At 46.3% G+C, this 19,541-nt stretch overlaps 1 protein-coding gene across 2 annotated transcripts in view; it reads left to right on the plus strand.

The window, feature by feature from the left end:
- SF3B1 (splicing factor 3b subunit 1) overlaps positions 1-19,541 on the plus strand; it is a 213,056-nt gene that overhangs the window by 101,776 nt on the left and 91,739 nt on the right. For both annotated transcript variants that reach the window (XM_029606052.1, XM_029606053.1), the window contains 5 exons: positions 1,556-1,677; positions 6,621-6,818; positions 6,919-7,020; positions 7,107-7,286; positions 7,901-7,987. In XM_029606052.1, coding sequence (XP_029461912.1) covers positions 1,556-1,677; positions 6,621-6,818; positions 6,919-7,020; positions 7,107-7,286; positions 7,901-7,987 — 689 coding nt within the window. The remainder of the gene's footprint in view (positions 1-1,555; positions 1,678-6,620; positions 6,819-6,918; positions 7,021-7,106; positions 7,287-7,900; positions 7,988-19,541) is intronic.

A 19,541-nucleotide genomic window follows, 5' to 3' on the forward strand; every position in this document is an offset into this window, starting at 1 on the left:
CACTGTGAAATTCAGGCTGCTCTCATAACCAGCAGCACCCCTGTTGTGTTATTGGGTGCTGCTTGATTGCCTCTATTCGGGCATCCTGTAGCTCGCTATTCACTCATATGTGAGGACTACCATCCTGCTTGTCCTGGGAGAAAGCAGAGTTGCTTACCTGTAACAAGTGTTCTCCCAGGACAGCAGGATGTTAGTCCTCACGAAACCCACCTGCCACCCCGCGGAGCTGGGTTCGCTTACGTTTTATTTATTTTTCACTCGTACTTTTTGCTACAAACGAGACTGAAGGAGGAACCCCTGCTGGATGCAGGGTTGGTGGCATGCTGGGCATGCTCAGTGTGCCAGGCAAAGTTCTAGAAACTTTGACAAAAGTGTTCCGTGATAGGGCTCCATCCGATGATGTCACCCATATGTGAGGACTAACATCCTGCTGTCCTGGAAGAACACCTGTTACAGGTAAGCAACTCTGCTATTTCTGGATTGGGTACAGATTAATACTGCGAAGACTGCAGGTGGCACCCCAGCTTAAGCGGCAGTGTCATCTGCTGGAGAGGAGGCAAAACCCAGGAGTCTGGACTGATCTGTGGTACAACAGGGATGAAAATTAGCAGGTAAAAACCAATTTTTCTTTAGAATCCGATCGGCAGCAATTCTAATGAAAACAGCTCAGGGAGAGCAGGAGCTGAGATTTATGTGGCCATCTTGTTCCATGGTGTTAGCACCCCCCCCCTCCCTCTTAGTTTTATGTTTAATGTATACATATGTATATTAGCAAGTACTATATTTTAATTATATATAATATGTAATGGACTGTTTATTTTAACAAAGGCTCATTTATGGATTAATATAAGAAGTGTATAATTAGGAATATAAGAAATGCCATGCAGATTAAGAACAAAGTCCAAGCTCAGCATTGTGTCTCTAGCAGTGGCCAGTCCGGATCACAAGTATCTGGCAAATTCCCAATAGTTGATCTATTTCTTGTATCTCACTCCCAGGGATAATTTCTGGCTTTCCCAAGTCTACCTGGCTAATAACTGTTTATGGACTTTCCTTCAGGAACTTTTTTAATCCTCCTTTGAACTCCACTGTTAGTTGCCTTGACCACATCCTCCGGCAACAGATTCCATAGCTTGATTGTGTGCTGAGTGAAAAAATCTCTTCCTACGATTTTGTTTTAAATCTGCCAGTGATTGACTGTAAATCAAAATGTTTAACTATTTCACATAAACTGCATTAATATTTCCAAATGAGGTAGTAGAACAATATGAATACATCTAAATCTGCCATTAACCCAGCCCATTGACATCTGATTTATTTTGATACTTTAAGCTGTGTATCTGATGCCTCTTGTCAGGACAGTTACCTAATTTTTGTTTTCTGAAGGTATTGACAGTTGTTAAGCTTCCTACCCTTCTAGTAGATAAAGAAGCAGAAGTTATTCCTGAACTTTGTTTCCATGAGGAAGCAGATCACTAAAGACAGATTTGTGTTAAATGAGATATTTTGTGTAGTCATGGACTTCATACTTACTGCATCTTCACTTTGAACATAGGTCACATAATGAGCATGACCCCTGAACAGCTTCAGGCCTGGCGGTGGGAGAGAGAAATTGATGAGCGGAACCGCCCCCTCTCTGATGAAGAGTTGGATGCTATGTTTCCAGAAGGATATAAGGTACAGTAATGGTAACTGGAACGATGCCTGTCTACCTGCTACATAGCTGAGTGATGAATGACAAATTTTCATGACAAAACAAGACAAGTAAAAATGCTTGTTTGATTTAATTCATTCAGTCCTGGATGTATGCACTTACATAAAGAAAAAGATGTTCTGCTTCCAAGTGCAGAATTAATATGAAACATTTAACGTTTTTATTGCTTTTGCAAAACTACTGCTAAATCATGAGAAAGCTGATCAATGGGTGGCAAAAATGAAACCGCATTTAACACTAGCAGAAGAAAAATGTAGGCAAATAGAATGAACAAGCACAGGTATCTAATTTTCCTTAGTTTGAGCATATCTCATTAATGAAATGTATTACAGTAATAGTAATGGAAGAGACCATCAGGCTAAAACTTAGAGAGCTTGGTGGCTGAGCAGCAGTTGCTATGAACTGCTATGCAGGTAGTTTTGAAGGATCATGGTGCCACAGCCCAACAGACTACTGGTTTTGACTGAGCTGGCAGTACTGAGGAGGAGGCAGTACTGAGTAGCAGGTTTGGACAATGTGCAGGTGGATTATCTCAGCAGGCAACAGCGAGACCCAGGGGAATGGGAGTTGTCGGCAGAGGCCTTTGCGCTCTTTTGGTGCAGGTGGGGTGAACCCCAGTTCAGTTTCATGGCAATGAGGAAGAATGCCTAGGCGACCAAGTTTTTCATCCGCCAAAGGGAATTTGGCTCCGCAGGGATCGATGCCCTAGTTTAGCCATGACTAGAGAGGATCCTGTTAGTTCCCTGAACGTACCAGGATCAGTCCAGACGGTGGGAGGATCCTGTTAGATATCTTTCCTCTGTGGCTGCTTATAGATTGGGCATTACGTAGCATCAAGCAACATCAGGGACGAGTGATCCTGGTAGTACCGGAATGGCTGCAATGTCCATGGTTTGCAGATTTGATGCAGCTAGCGGTAGACGGACCCATTTTGTTAAGCTATCTGAAGGGTCTGCTATGTCAAGAACCCATCTTATCGGAGCAGGCAGATCGCTTCTGTCTAGTGGCTTGGCTTTTGAAAGGTGATATTTCCGCTTGAAGGGGTATTCCAAGCCAGTGATTTCTACTCTTCAGGCTAGAGGATCCTCCACTTCTTTGGCATATATCAGAGTTTGGAGAGTGTTTGAGTCCTGGTGTGGTATCCTAGGTCGGAGCTTGTGTGCTGCATTTTTCTTCGGCGCTGCGTCTGCGGCCTAGTAGGTGGTGTGGCATGTGGAGACCCATGTGGTGCTAAAGCAGAAGATGGCCATGTGCCATGCTTGTGGCTTCTCTGTGGCGTGGCTGGACACCCGGTCCCTCTGCCCAGAATACAGATCTGGGCAGGAGGGCTCGTGGGCGGGGGGCCATGGAGGGAAACCAGGCCACTGTTTGGCCGGGCCTGTTCCTGCTTCTGCCAAGTAGGAGACTCAGGAAGTCGTAGTTTGAGGGTGATTTCCCGCCTCCCTTTTCCCCAGTGGGGCTGAGAGCCTCTAATGGGGAGGGGGATTCGATGGATAGTCCTCCAGGCTTGGGGGAAGATGATTTGGGGGATTTTGCCCAGAATTTATTCTCCTTTTACATGAGGCCTACGTAGCCAGGAGAGGCTTCGGGAGAAAATGGGCTGCAGAGCGGCTCCACTGCCCCTCATATAAAAAGCCCAGGAGGGCCTCACAGGGGGCTGGTGATATTCTCTGGCGCCTGGGGTTGTTGTGTGGGGGCAGACAGCACTCCCGGGGATTGTGAGGATTCATATCACTCGCAGGAGGACCTCTTCGATCATGAATGGATGGATCCGGCAGCAACACCAACCCCCGATGTGGATGGCTCTGATCCAAGTGAGTTCCCGGTGCCTGAAGGGGATGATCCACAAGTGGTGCATTTCTTCAGGCAGAAAGTGCTGCGGCCTATGATTCCTCAGGTTCTGGAGGAGTTAGGCGTGAAGGTCACTCAGGAGGAGTCTGACAACAAAGGGGTCAATCCGGTCCTGGATGGGCTTACAGGGCCCACAAGTGCCTTTCCTTTGCCGAAGAAGATCCAGAAGTTGGTGAACCGGGAATGGGACTTCCCAGACGCGGGACTGAAGGTGGGCAGAGTGATGGCTAAGCATTATCCCTTGATAGAAGAAGCCCTTGACCTGCTGAAGGTTCCGAAGGTGGACGCAGTTTCGGCTGTTACCAAGAAGACAATTCCAGTGACGGGGTCAGCTGTCCTGAAGGATGTTCAGGACCGCAGACTGGAGGTGCAGCGGAAACTGTTGTTTAAGGTCTCCGCGTTTGAGTCTTCGGCTGTATGCGCCAGCTTGATGCAGAGGGGCCTGTCTGTGTTGGGGTGCGCAAGACTTGTCCAGATTGCAGTCTAAACCTGGTTCTTCGCGTCCTGTGTGGAGCCCCATTTGAGCTTTTGCGAAGTGACCCTGAAGGATTTGATGCTGAAGGCGGTGTTTTTGGTGGCTATTTGCTCTGCTAGGAGGATTTCAGAGCTTCAGGCTCTGTCTTATAGGGACCCGTTTTTGCAGATTTATAACGACAGGGTGTCGTGAACACTGCCTTCCTGTGTGCCGAAAATGGTGTCCTCCTTCCATGGCAATCAGACGGTGGAGTTGCCAGGGTTTCTGGGGTGGTCGAGAGATTCCCCTCAGGATAGGGAGTTGCATATTTTGGATGTGCAGAGGATTCTTTTATGCTATTTAGAAATCATGAATGCGTTTTGCATTCCGATCATCTTTGTCTTGTATGGTGGAGTGAAGAAATGGGACAAAGCCTCTAAGGCTACCATCTCTCATTGGCTTAAGGAGGCAATTGGATCTGCTTACACTTGTAAAGGTTGGTAAATTCCTGTGGGTTTGAGAGCGCACTCCACAAGGGTGCGGGCTGCATCCTGGGTTGAGTGTGAGCTGCTGTCGCCCCAAGAGATTTGTAGAACTGCGGTGTGGTCCTCGATTCATACTTTCACCAGACATTATCGATTAGAAGTGAGTGCGCAAGATGAGGCGTCCTTTGAGTGTGTTCTGCATGCAGGTCTTTCGGGTTCCTGCCCAGTTTAAGGGTACTTGGGTATATCCCACTGGTCTGGGCTGATCTGGGTATGTTCAGGAAAGGAAAAAATTGGTTCTTACCAGCTAATTTTCATTCCTGTAATACCACAGATCAGTCCAGAGACCAACCCATTTGACTCCGAAAGAATGGATTTTGTCCTACCATGTTCCAAAAAAAAAAAAGGAAGAAGAAAAATGAAGATATTATTAAGCTAAACGTTTGGCTTTGAGGAGTATTTTTGTTGGACAGGATCTGCAATGTTCCAGGTCTTGTTTTGTTTCATTGCAGACGTGCAAAGTTTTCAGTTTTAGGGTTTTCCAACCTTGTGATTCCGCATGTTTGAGGGGTGTTTAGATTAATCTTGGCTTGGCTTGGTCAATACTGAGGGACTGCAGGTGGCACCCTGTTATGTAGCAGTGCCTCAAAGTTTTGTTTCTCTGACTCCATCTGCTGGTAGGGATGCAAAACCCACTGGTCTGGACTGATCTGTGGTATTACAGGAATGAAAATTAGCAGGTAAGAACCAATTTTCCTTTCCTTTTATATTAGTGTTAAAAATATTTTTGCATCGAAGCAAAAATGTTTAATATAAACCTATCTACTACAGAATGTGTATTTGCAAAGTTTTATTCATTTTTACCTCCCCTAGAGTCCTGACTTTTACTCATTTTTTTTTTTTTTTTTTTATAATGTGGTTCATATATTGCATCTAAAACCATTGTCATATGCTGTAATTAACCCAAAACAAGTTATTCCTTTACTGCTGAAAAGTGGAAACAGCAAATACTTGACACCTTTTTTTTGAGTGGTGTTGCTTTTGCTTATTTGGAACCAGGGCTGAATCTGGAGCCATGAATCTTCCATTAGTAACTACCTGGAGAGTTTTCCCCTATTTTATACTACCAGTCATTGCAAAAGCAGGGGGCCATGTGCCATGCGCTCATTCTGGAACCCTGCAATTATAGACAGTGAATCTGACTACTAGATGTCCCTATTGAATGAATAGGAATCCCATCATCTCCAGCCCCAGTCAGCCTGAGGAGTGGAACACCTGATCTGGGATTAAAACCCATGTTCTCCACATCGCAGAATGCAGCACTGCCACTGAGCTACTGGATAGACCTGTTTATTGCTTTCTTATATTATTTTAAGTTCCCTGTACATACCCGGATCAGTCTAGACTCCTGGGTTTTGCCTCCCCTCCAGCAGATGGAGACAGAAGTTTTGACCGACTCTGCCCTATATTTCAGGGTGCCACCTACAGTCCATCAGTATTTCTCTGTCTCCAGCAGATGGTGGAGGTGCAAAACCTACAGTCTGGTTTGAATACTTAGTTTGAGTGATAAGGCTAATATTAATTTTGGTTAGGTTCAGTTTAAAAAAAAAAAAAAAAAAAGGAAAACAGGACTAAGGAGACCCTTGTCCGCCTCCCAGGGGGTCGTCAGGTCCTGAGGGTTACTGAGGCAGCTGCGGCTAGGAGTTAAGAACCCTATGCCTTTGGTGTGGCAGCGCTGGGAGTGAAACCGGGGAGCCCGGCTCACTCACCCCAGAAGGCAAGGACCAACATACTGCAGGACAAGTTTGATTTAAACAAAAAAACCACTTATTTTTCTTTATCTCTTGGACTCTCCCTTCCCTCTCAAGTGTGTCGGGCCTTTCGCCAAAGGTAGGTGCTAATTTCTTCGGGCACCGGGAAAGTGCACAGAAAAGCACCGGGCCTAATTTAAATACTGCATCGCGCGCACAGGCAAGTGGCCTGTGCGCGCGCCGGGAGAGCTGCTCTCCCGGGGACTTTACTGAATCAGCCTGTAGGTTAGTAATATGCATCACTAGTATGTTTTTATTTCCTGCATTACTCTCACACATCTCTTTTTTTTTTTATTCTCTGTTAGGTTCTCCCCCCTCCAGCTGGTTATGTCCCCATTCGTACTCCAGCTCGTAAACTGACAGCAACTCCAACACCGTTGGGTGGTTTGACTGGATTCCATATGCAATCTGAGGATAGAACCATGAAGAATATGAATGATCAGCCCTCAGGAAATTTGCCCTTCCTCAAACCAGACGATATCCAGTACTTTGATAAACTGCTGGTACATAAAGTTAAAGTCAGATATAAGGCTTTTACTTAAGGTAAGGTGGGAAAGATATGGCATTGTGTAAATAAACTGGTTCACATTTTATTTTTAATAGGTTGATGTCGATGAATCAACACTTAGTCCTGAAGAGCAGAAAGAGAGAAAAATCATGAAATTACTCTTGAAAATAAAGAATGGTACCCCTCCAATGAGAAAGGTAGTTATATTGCCTGATGTTTAGTGAAAATTGATTGTCTAATGCAATTTTATAGCCACTTTTTTTGTTGTTGTTTCATTTTATAGGCTGCTCTCCGTCAGATAACTGATAAAGCGCGTGAATTTGGAGCTGGCCCCCTGTTCAACCAGATTTTGCCTCTGCTGATGTCACCAACACTTGAAGATCAAGAGCGACACTTGCTTGTCAAAGTCATTGACAGAATCTTGTATAAACTGGATGACTTGGTTCGACCATACGTGCATAAGGTACTTTGGAAAAGCACTTGACTGAAATGATTTTGAGTGTTATGGTGGAATCCTATATTAATTGTATGCTGTATAATATTTACTTATTTGTCTTTTTGGACTTAACTGTTCAGTGATAATGCATTATTACAATAGTTAAGAAGGATTGGGGCTCACTTGGCACTTTCGATTCATATATGTTGAATTTGTTTTTAATCATAAAAGCCTTCCCTTTCTGCCTCCCCACTCCCCCTCAAACAAACAAACAAAAAAGAAAAACATTAATACAATTTGTATTCAGGATCTTTTTTCAAGGTTATTTTTGCTGAAGGTCTAGGGTTGTTAGATTTTACTTCAACAATCTGAAGCTTATATTCTGCAGTGACTTGACCTCATATGCCAGTCTTACGATGCTTAAGCTTAGCGAGAAATGCTTTATCCTGCTGTTCAAATGACTGTGGCTCACACATTAGAAATTATTACAGCCAGCCAAAGCATCATGGTTTGTAGGAGGAAGGTAAATTGTTCCAATAATGGAGGGATATTTAGAAATATCTTTGCTCTGGACACCTTACACTTTACAAGATGCATCTACATCTAGATAAATTAATAATTCATTCATTTATCCCTCACAGATTCTTGTGGTTATTGAACCACTGTTGATTGATGAAGACTATTATGCCAGAGTGGAAGGCAGAGAAATTATTTCTAACTTGGCTAAGGTAAGTTCTTTGTCCTTTCTTTCCTTTTTATTGGAAAAGAATTCGTTCTTTAGACCAATGGTTCTTGACCCAGTTCTCGGTATACACCCAGCCAGTCATGTTTTCAGGATATCCACAATGACTATAAATGAGAGATTTGCATGCAATGGAGGCAGTGCATACAGAACTATCTCATAGGATTGTATGGGTTTCTCTCATTTGGTTGTGCTTTTGCTTTGTGCCTCATGGCTATGATGTAAGAGTCCTATGTTAGGACTCTCATGTCTGTGGTTGATGGAAATCTAGTAGGTAGTGATGCCTGCAATGTTGGCCATACTGCCTTCTATATAAGATGTCAGGTTGAGATCCTGTTTCCCTTTGAAAATATTATTGAAGTGTATTCCTCTCTTGGTTAATGAGACCCAATGTAATTCAGTAAACAAAACGTTAACAACCAAAGTGTTCTAAGTTTAACAAGTCCTTTCTTCACCGGAATCTCAATCCCTTTGTATGTATTTTTTTTTTTGCTTAAATCTTTCTTGATAGTACTTCACGGACCATCATAACACCCCATGGTATGTGAGCATTGCTGCACCAACTTTAACCGCTATAGGGTCATCTTTAATCATTGGTCCAGAAACAGTCCATGCATTTAAATTCACTATTCCCTGTACGTAGCCGGATTAGTCCAGACAGTGGGTTGAGCCTCCTGTCCAGCAGATGGAGATGGAGAAAAAAAACTAAAGAGTATCCTATATCAGGACAGTGCTCACCCTGCATCCCTTCAGTATTTCTCTATCTCCAGCAGATGCAGATGGCAGACCATGCGGCTCCCCTCTAGTCAGCTAGATTGTTTGGGGAAAGTCTACTTTCTCCCTCTTTGTTTTATTTGGATCAAGCAAGTACTTAATTGGGTCTGAAGGTAGGTCGAGCTATTGACAAGTTGTACCCGCTTCCAGAGGTTGTGCTGAATTTCCTCGAGGTGCCTAAGGTGGACGCTACCATGTCAGTGGTGACAAAGAAGACCACCATCCTGGTGATGGGAGCCATGGCCTTGAAGGACTTGTAGGACCACAAGTTGGAGGTACAACTCAAGAAGACTGGGCTGCTATGTGCAGCAGTTTCGCGCTGCGGGTCAATTTCCGCTGGGTGCAGGATTTGCAGTCAGCTTTAGCCCTTTTGGACACTCAGGCACAGCAGGCCAGTCGGCTGGAGGCTGCGGTGGCTTACAGTGCGGATGTACTTTATGATCTTTTGAGGACGTCCAGGAAGGACGATGGTCTCTGCTCTCGGCCCGCCGACTCCTGTGGCTTTGGAATTGATAGTCGGATGTTTCTTCTAAAGCTCAACTGGGTTCTCTGCCCTTCAAGGGGAGACTGCATTTCAGACAGCAATTGGAGGATATTATAGTCACTGGGGGAGAACAAGGTCCATAAGCTGCTGGAGGACAGGCCCAGGACGAGAGGCTCCTTTCCTCAGTGGGCGAGATTTCGGGGAAATCAATGTTTTCGATCCTCACCTCACCAAACCTCATGGAACCAGTCCTTTTGGGGCCGGCGGCCCTCCAGAGAAGGAGCCCCCCAGACTCATGGGGGACCCAAGTCCACACAATGAAGCGAGGCCGGTTCACTCCTTGGTTCCAAGAATAAGGGGAAGGTTGTCCCTTTTCTTAGTGGAGTGACCACTGTGACATTGGCTCAATGGGTCCTAAACATAATAGAACACGGCTACGCTTTAGATTTTGCTCGTCCGGTCCACGAACGCTACATGGTTTCTCCATGCTCTTACCATCAAAAGCGGCGGGCAGTGCAAGAGACCCTGAAGCATTACCAGGATCTGGGTGCCATCGTTCCGGTTCCCACAGGAGAGCTCAGGCGAGAACATCCATCTACTTCATAGTGCTGAAAAAGGAGGGCACTTTTCACCCCATTCTAGACTTAAAAAGGGTCAATCGGATGCTAAAGGTGCCTCGTTTTCGGATGGAAACTGCGCTCAGTAATAGCGTCCGTGCACAAAGGAGAATTTCTGGCATCTCTGGACCTGACTGAAGCTTACTTGCACATACCCATCCGTCCTGATCATCAGAAGTATCTATGGTTCGCGATTCTCGGGCAACATTTTCAATTTTGTGCCCTGCCATTGTCTGGCAACGGCACCCAGGGTATTCACCAAGGTGATGGTTGTGGTGGCAGCGGCTCTGCGAAAGGAGGGCATACTGGTGCATTCCTACCTGGACAATTGGCTGATTCGAGCGAAGTTGGAAGATCTTTGCAGGGTGGCGGTCCTCAGGGTGCTACAGAGGCTGACCTAGTTAGGTTGGGTGGTCAATCCCGACAAGTCATCTGGTTCCTTTCCAGTCCTTGAAGTTTCTGAGCACCCGGTTTGACACGATCTTGGGAAAGGTTTTTCTTACCGAAGAGAGACTATCCAAGCTTCTCACTCAAGTGGAATCCTTGAGGTCCATGCCTTGGCCCAGAGCCTGGGATTATTTACATGTTCTGGGGTCGATGGCTTCCACACTTGAACTGGTACCATGGGCGTTTGCGCATATGCATCATCTTCAGTCAGCATTGCTCTCCCACTGGAATCCGCTTTCCCGAGCAGTTTCAGCTTCGCTTGCCACTGACAGACTCTGCGTGCTCCAGTCTCCTCTGGTGGCTTTGTCCGGACAATCTGCGTTGGGGGGGTTGATTTGGAGATGCCCTCCTGGATAGTGGTGACTACCGATGCCAGCTTTGCCGGATGGGAGCAGTGTGCCCTGGGGTCGGAGGTGCAGGGTCAATGGACAAAGACTGAATCCTCCTGGTCGATCAATTGTTTGGAAACCAGGCTGGTTCGGTTGGTGCTATAGGCCCTCCTGCCCTTAGAGGAGGGTCGGTCGGTGAGAATACTGTCTGACAATGCAACGACGGTGGCTTACATCAATCGTCAGGAACCAGGAGACGTCCAGTGGCAGCGGAAGCTCAGATGTTGATCACCTGGGCGGGGTAGACAATGTGCAGGCTGATTTCCTCAGCCCTCACCAATTAGACCCGGGGGAGTGGGAACTTTCCAAAGCCTTTCATCTTCTGTGCAAGCGCTGGACCATATCATCCATGGACCTCATGGCGACGTAGCGAAATGCCAAGGTTCCTCGCTTCTTCAGTCTGCGATGGGAACCAGGAGTGGAGGGAGTGGATGCTCTGGTCCTTCCCTGGCCAAGGGATGTCCTGTGTATGTCTCTTACACTGTGGCCGTTGGTCGGAAAGGTATTGCGCCAAATCGAAGTTCATCCAGGCAAAGTGATTCTCATGGATCTGGAGTGGCCGCGGTGTCTGTGGTTTTTGCAGATCTTCTGAATCTGTCGACGGACCACTGAGGTTTCAACAGTCTCCGCATCTCCTGCATCAGGGTCCCGTTTGTTTCGAAGAGGTAGATCGCTTCTGTTTAGCGGCATTTCTTTTGAAAGGCAGAGGTTGAGGAATAAGGGTTACTTGCTTGTGGTTATTGCCACGCTTTTGCATTCCCGTAAAACTTCTACCTCCTGAGCTTACGTTACAGTTTGAGGAGTGTTTGAATCCTGGTGTCTGAACCATGACATACAACCGTCCAGGTCTTCAGTTCCGAATGTTCTGGAGTTCTTACAGGCGGGTTTGTCCAAAGGGTTAGCATTTAATTCCCTACGAGTCCAGGTGGCGGTGGCTTGGCTGTTTTTGAGGTAAGGTGCTGGGGGTTGCACTAGCCTCTCATCCGGACGTGGCTCGGTTTCTGAGAGAGGTTAAACATTTGTGCCCCCTGGTCCGGAACCCCTGTCCTTCGTGGAAGCTGAATTTGGTTCTCCGTGCTCTTTGTGATGCTCCCTTTGAGCCATTGAAACGGGCGACTCTAAGGACCTGACGTTGAAGGTTGTGTTTCTGGTGGCTATTTCATCAGCAAGGCGTATTTCAGCGATTCAGTCCCTATCTTGCAGGGAGCCTTTCTTGCAGGTTTCTGACTCGGGAGTTTCCTTAAGAACCGTTCCCTCCTTTCTCCCGAAGGTGGTCTCTTTCTTTCATTTGAATCAGTCAGTGGAGCTTCCTTTCTTTGTGGACCTGGATTCTTCTACGCCAGAGGCCAGAGATTTACGGAAGTTAAATGTAAAGAGAGTGTTGTTGCATTACCTGGAGGTTACGAACAGTTTTAGTCTCTCAGACCATCTGTTCATCCTATGGAGTGGACCCAGGAAGGGTCATAAAGCTTCGAAGGCCACTATCGCACGTTGGCAGAAGGAGGCTATTGTCTCTGCATACCTCGTGCAGGATCGTCTGATTCCTGTTGGACTTAAAGCTCATTCTACTTGATCGCAATCAGCCTCGTGGGTGGAATGCCAGTAGGTGGCGCCGCAAGAGATTTGTAGGGCAGCTACCTGGCAATCTACACATACTTTTGCGAGGCATTATCTGCTTGATGTCTGGGCTCCAGAGCCCGGTTCCTTCGGAGCTAGTCTTCTCAGAGCAGGACTCTTTCAGTCCCACCCTGATTAGGGAAGCTTTGGTACATCCCAGGAGTCAGGACTGATCTGGGTACATAAAGGGAAAGGAAAATTGGTTCTTACCTTCTAATTTTCGCTCTTGTAGTACCACGGATCAGTCCAGAGTCCCAGCCATGGGGATATATGGATAGTCCGCTCGGCCAGTAGTTAGCAACCTTTCTCCAAGTTACCTATTGCCCCCTTTTCAGGGTAATAATTATTGGACATGATTTGGTTTATTTAGTTACATGTTTTTCATTCCCTCTCCTCTTCGGGGGGAGGTTGTTTATGTGGAAGTTATGGTTTTCTTCTCGTTCTACTTGGGTACAGTGTAATACTGACAGACTCTAGGTGGCACCTCAGGTATACGACAGAGTCAGTTTAAAACTTGTCTCTCCATCTGCTGGAGGGGAGGTAAAACCAGGAGTCTGGACTGATCCGTGGTACTACAGGAATGAAAATTAGCAGGTAAGAACCAATTTTCCTGTCCAGTTCCCTCAGAACTCCAGATAGTCCTTTGTTTCCAGCAATCTGCAACATCAGAAAAGTAAATCTTTGTTCTTTTCTTATAAAGTTAAAAAAAAAAAAAAAAAAAAAGTCAGAAGATAGAAATCTGTGAGTACTGGTGGTGGGAGCTTTAGAGAGAGGTACAGCATTGTTCTCTGCTGGTGATTAGTAACCACTGCTAAGGCAGAAGGTGTTCAGTCTGCTGTTCCTGAGGGTGAGGAGAGTGTACTGCAAACCTAATGGAAACAAAAGATGGCACTGGCTAAGAGTCAAGGGAGATCCTGCCACTCATGCAGAGTATTGTGGGCACAGCTGACTTCTGCAGGACTTTGCATTCACTGCATCTCTGGGGGAGAGGGCAGCTCCAGCAGATCTGTCAGTGTTATCAGGGAAACAAAAATGCATTCATCAGGGGGCAGCCAAGCTGGGAAAGTGGTCATCTTGGTTTTCTGCACGGGTGGCCTCAGAGGAAAGGGATGTTCATCCCTCACTTTCCCTGGCTGTTTCAAATCCTGCAGGGGGACTTGGAGGGCACTGAAGAGATTCCAGAAGATGATTCAGAGGAGCTGCAGGCCTTTTCGTAGGAGTTTGTGTTGCTTCTCCATGAGGCTTTTTTTTTCCAGCGGCAGGGAAGAGCTCTCGAACCCCAGAAGGTCCATGGCTGGCTAAAAGACCAAGAGTGGACAAGCAACAGGGTTCTTAGAGATTCCTAAGATTGCTTGGCCTGGCAGACTTCTAGAGTGGGTCCAGGGAGGATTTGGAGGGCTTGGAAAGGGGCTCTGGATGGTGTCGTGCCTCCTAATTTATTTATTTATTATTTTATTATTTTTATATACCGACATTCGATCTCAATTGAGATATCACACCAGTTTACATTCAAGTACTGTAGGTATTTAATAATATAATCTTTTGAATCCTGAGGAAGTGCCAGTGGTGAAGCAGTTTCCATATCTCTAAAACTTTATTTCTGCTACACCAGAAATCCACTTAGGAAGTAATATATTAAAAAGAAAAAAATAAGGAAAAAGAAACTTAGTTTTAAAAAAAAAATATAAAAAATATTGTTCTTTTATGAGAAGGATCTTTAACATTGAATAAATGAAATACAATTGAGAAGCTTTAGACATTTTTTTTTGCAATTTTTTTACTCAATTATTTGCTTTGGCAGTAGGAAACTGGCAAACTTAGGTTCCCTGTACGTACCCGGATTAGTCCAGATGCCTGGGTTTTGCCTCCCCACCAGCAGATGGAGACACAAGTTTTGACTGACTCTGCCCTGTACCCTGAGGTGCCACCTACAGTCCGACAGTATTTCACTGTCTCCAGCAGATGGTGGAGGTGCAAAGCCTTCTGTAGTTAGTCTGTAGTTAAAAAAAAAAAAAAAAAAAAAAAAGAAATAGGAAGATTAGTTTTCCAGTGAGGATAGTTTAAAAAAAAAAAAAAAAAAAAAAAGAGAAAACAGGAATTTGGAGGAGGAGTTTTTAGCCTCCCAGGGAGTCGGCAGGTCCTGAAGGGGACCATCCCTCCTGGTAGTAGAGGCTCCTGGGGTTAAGGGTTGAGAACCTTTCTGCCCAGCTGACTGCAGCACTTGGGAGTGATACTGGGGGAGCCCAGCTCACTCCTCGGAGCACAAGACCCGTGCACACCATCTCAGGTCATATTAAAAAAAACAAAAAAACGTTTTCTCTATTGAGCTGGTTGGGTCTGTCTCCGTTCTCTCCAATCACTGATTTCTTGCAAACTTCAGTCAGGTCGATGGTTTCGGCTATTTCTGCCCACAGACTCCTTTGGTTAAGGATCTGGTCCACGGATGTCTCTTTCAAGGCTCAGCTGAGCTTCTTCCCTGCCCTTTGGGAAGGACTTTGAGGACATAATTCAATCCTTGGGGGAGAATAAGATCCATCGGCGGCCGTAGGACAGGCTTAAGGCGAGGGGATCCTTGCCACCCAGGTCACATTTCCGTGGGAATCATAGATTTCGCTCCTTCCGCTCTTCAGGCTCTTCTTTTTGACAGTTCTCGAGCAGACAACAGTCCTGGTCCCAGTCTTTTCGAGGGTGTTGCCTTGGTAGACCAGGATCCTCCCAGGCTGCAGGGGGAGCAAACTCCTCTCAATGAGATAAGGCCGGGCCCGTTCCTCTGTTCCCATTGTGGGAGGCAGGTTGTCTCACTTTGTCGAGGAATGGGCCAAAATAACATCGGACCAGTGGGTCCTCAGTTTGATAAGACAAGGCTACACTTTAGATTTTGCATGATGCCTTCGCGGCTGCTTTCTCATCTCTCCATGCTCTTACGCACAGAAGCGCCAGCAGTGCGGAACACCTTACAGTGCCTAAGCGGTCCGGAGCCATTGTTCCAGTCCCTCCAGCAGAGGGGCCGTTATTCCATCTACTTCATTGTACCCAAGAAAGACTGCACGTTTCGGCCCATTCTGGACTTACAAAGGGTCAACCACTGACTTCGTGTTCCTTGGTTTCGCATGGAGTCCCTAAGAGTGGTCGTGGCGTCTGTGCGCGAAGGTGAGTTCCTAGCATCTCTGGACCTGACCGAAGCATATTTACACATCGAGATTCGAGCCGACCAGAAGTTCCTGAGGTTTTCCATTCTGGGGGGGGGGGCATTTCCAATTCTGCGCTCTGCCGTTCAGTCTTGCCACGGCACCCAGGACTTAACCAAGATAATGGTCAATCTAGCCAAGAGTCACCTAGTGCCCTCCCAGTCCCAGGAGTTCCTGGGAGCCCTGTTCAACATGTGACTGGGGAGGGTCTTCCTGACAGAGGAACGTATCATTAAGCTACAAGGGCAAGTCTGGTTTTGCCTCCCCTCCAGCAGATGGAGACATAGAAGTTAACGGGCTCCGTCCTATACCCCTGAGGTGCCACCTAGAGTCTGTCAGTTTTACACTGTACCCAAACAGAAAGGATAAACCATAACTTCCACTATAACCAAACTTCACCCCCTCGCAGAGTAGAGGAAAGGAAAAACTTGTAAACTTTGAACCAAACATGCCCATACTCTTACCATGTAAAGGGGGGCATATAGTATAAGAACATTTGATAAATCAGCAGAATGAGTGTGTTGCAAGATTTTTTTCTTAGCGGTCTTTGACCAGGATAAGGTTCACGTTGTATGGGTTTTTATTTGGCGTTACACTATATCAAAGCAGAAAATTATAATACTGACTGACTGTAGGTGGCACCTCAGGGTATAGGGCAGAGTCAGTCAAAACTTCTCTCTCCATCTGCTGGTGGGGAGGCAAAATCCAGGCGTCTGGACTGATCTGTGGTACTACAGGATCGAAAATTAGCAGGTAAGAACCAGTTTTCCTTTGTGTGCTACACATATATATTCCAGTGATGTCATAGGTATTTAAAAAAAGAAAACAAAAACGTACTCTACCTCATTCAGCCGGAAAGAGCATTAAACACCAATTGTTTGACTGATGTAGCAGAAAGAAAGGAAATAATTTCCAGGCGAGTCTAAATTTGTCTGTATTTATGTAATTGAGCATATGTTCCCTGTACGTACCCAGATCATTCCAGACTCTGGGGTTTTATGCATCTGTGCCAGCAGATGGAAACAGAGAAAGTTTAACTGACACTGCTTGATAAGCACTGTGCCACCTGCAGTTCCTCAATATCTTTCTGTCTCCAGCTCAGCTTGAAAGCAAGACGACAGCCCTAAAAACAAGCAGCAGCTGACCAGAGCTGAAAAGCCACCTAGGAGGCCTCATGAAGGGAGGGATCTGGACCACCAGATTTGCACCTCAAGGATGGGAGCTGAAGCCAGCGTTCAAAAAGGTCACATCCAGAACCGGGCCCACCCCATCTAGGTCTGAATCCAACTGAGGGAGCTTTGAACCGAGCTCCTCGAGGACCAGCAGAATCAAGGGGGCCAATTCCTCTCGATGAAACAAACGAATCTTAGGATCGTCCCCGGACACTGGCATATCAGCCACATTGTCCACCAGATCTGGATCGGCAGCATCCTTGTCCACATCGGGTTGTCCGCCCCGCGATTAGGGGCCGGAACCCACTCCAAGGGGAGCCCTGTATCCCCAGGAGTCTCAGAGGACCCTCCGGAACCTCAGTCTCTTCATCAGACCGTGGTGGCCCCAGTAAACGCTGCACATGGGGCCCAAAGTACCTTGTGACTGAACAGAGCCAGACCTAGCCGCGTGAATGGCTGAGGGAGAGAGAAGGAGCCATTCCCACCTGCTGAAGGTCTTGACCCTTCCTGCTGTGCCAAAAAGCGTGATGGAGCAGTAAAATAAATTCCAGGGAGAAACCGCGGGGAGCAGACCACATAGGCCAAGTGCCCCTCGACAGAGCTAAATCCACCGGCAGTGCCTCATCCAGGCTCCCCTGTCCCCCTATAGGGTCTGGGTGCACTGCGGAAAGCCGCACGGGGGCTGAGGGGGAGGAGTCCTCCAGCCACCCCCTCCCCCAAAAAGTGCTGTCAAGTCTGCCAGGGAACCTAAAATGGCCGTTGTTCCTGCGCTGGCCAAGACCAAAGGACATCCCCGGTGGGTGGCCAAAGGCAGCCCGACGTGCCTGCATTTTGAGGGGGAGGAGAAAGAGAAGGCCCCTCACCACCCGATACACACGCTGAGCAAAGAGACGGCTGAGGCAGGCAGGAACCATGTCACAAGCACGGCAGGCACGCCCGCAAACCATAGCATGCGGCTAACCCCAGAGCACAGCTAAACCGTCCCCCAAAAAGCACTGACCCGATAGTGAAAACGCCGCCTGTAGAGCCCAGGAGAGACTTACCGCCCCATTGCAGCTGCTTCCTGCTCAAGGCAGACCTGAGAAGCCTTTTTTTTTTTTTTTTTTTTTTAAACTTTACAGAAATAACAGGGCCTCTGCTCTCCTAAGGCCAAGGGGTTAAGAATTTACATCCTCCGGTACAGAAGGTCTGTCCATCTTGGAATCTTAATCTGGTCCTTCGAGCTTTGTGTGAACCACCTTTTTTTTTTTTTTGTAATTATTTGGTTTTTATTGCAAATTAGTACAAAAAAAATTTGTCATGACAACACAGAACTATGTTGCCACAGCAATGATACCAATATATCAAGAATGGAACATAGTTATCTATATCTATGCACTGTTATGTTATCTATCACAATACAATACAAATCAGTTCTCCCCCCATCCTCCCACTCCAGTCTCTCAACAGGGGTGAGAAATAGTCCATTGATAAATTTGCCATGTCCTGTGGAATTGTTGCAAGTTGTCTATTCTTAAGGCGGTAAGATATTCCATGTAATAAATCAATTTCAATCTCTGCGTGACTCCCGAAAATGATGGAGCTCGCGTTGCTTTCCAATTGTTTCATAATTTCCCCACGAACAGCGTGGGCTACGGCCCGAATAAAATGTTGCTGTGTCAGAGGTACCACATCCCCAGGAATATTCAATAGATCCTCTTGTGGGTGCAGTGTGATAGATACCTGTAACAATTCGGAGAGCCATTTCTCCGTCTGATGCCATAGTTGTCGAATATGAGGGTATGTCCACTCATATGATAGAAATCTTTCCTGCCCACATTTTCTCCAACATAAGCCATCCTTACGAATTCCTATTTTTTGTAGTTTGCACGGTGTGAAGTACCATCTATACAAAAGTTTATAGCTATTTTCCTCCATTTGAGCAGCTATGGAGCTACGGCTTATCGCAGAAAACACACTTCCCAATCGCCCTCCGGCAGGGTTGTTCCCAAATCCTTCTCCCAGGCTGTTATATGCTTCGACTTATGTTGTATAGCCCCATTAAGCAACATATGCATTTTTGAGAGAGCCCCTTTTACCGAGTGAGCAATGTCACAATATCCTTCAAAAAGGGTTTTCCCTTTCAGAATATCTGCTCTAACCTCTTTTGTGTACAGGAGGTGATGTAACTGAGCATACGCATAATAGTTACCCAGATTGTTGATCTTGTATGTCATTGAAGGGTACCATACCCTGATCATACCACAGTTGGCCCAGATTGAGCAGTCCCAGACCTTCCCATTTTTTGAATACTGTCCCTGTTCTCCCTTCTGGAAAAGCCTCACATCCCCGTATGGAAGTGGAGTATATATATTTGCGATCACCCAACAAGACTTTCCTCCATTGTTTCCATAAAATTAAAGTAGTAGCCGTACATGGAGAGATATGATCCAGGTTAGACTGGAGCTTCCCCTGCCCCCAGGATAAATCCTTAATCTGGATGGGATTTATCAAGGTATTTTCCAAACGCACCCAGTGTTTAATCACTTTAAAATTATGAAATTCTATAACTGCCTTCAGTTGTGAGGCAGCATAGAATTTCATAAGAATAGGGACTCCCAATCCTCCTCCAGTCTTACTTTGGTGTAACACAGATCGCGCTACCCGTGGAGGCCTTCGCTTCCAAATGAAGGAGAAAATTTTGGTTTGTAAGCCTCGCAAATAGTGGACCGGGATGAGACATGGTAAAGTCTGAAAAAAATAGGCCAAACGAGGCAGCAAAGAAATTTTTATAGCAGCAATCCTACCCAACCAGGATAGCATTAACCTATTCCAGGCCATGAGCTCTCTCTAAATATTTAAAAAGGGGAAGG

This window comes from Rhinatrema bivittatum, chromosome 6 (genome assembly GCF_901001135.1).
Source record: "Rhinatrema bivittatum chromosome 6, aRhiBiv1.1, whole genome shotgun sequence".
In the NCBI taxonomy this organism is placed as follows: domain Eukaryota; kingdom Metazoa; phylum Chordata; class Amphibia; order Gymnophiona; family Rhinatrematidae; genus Rhinatrema; species Rhinatrema bivittatum.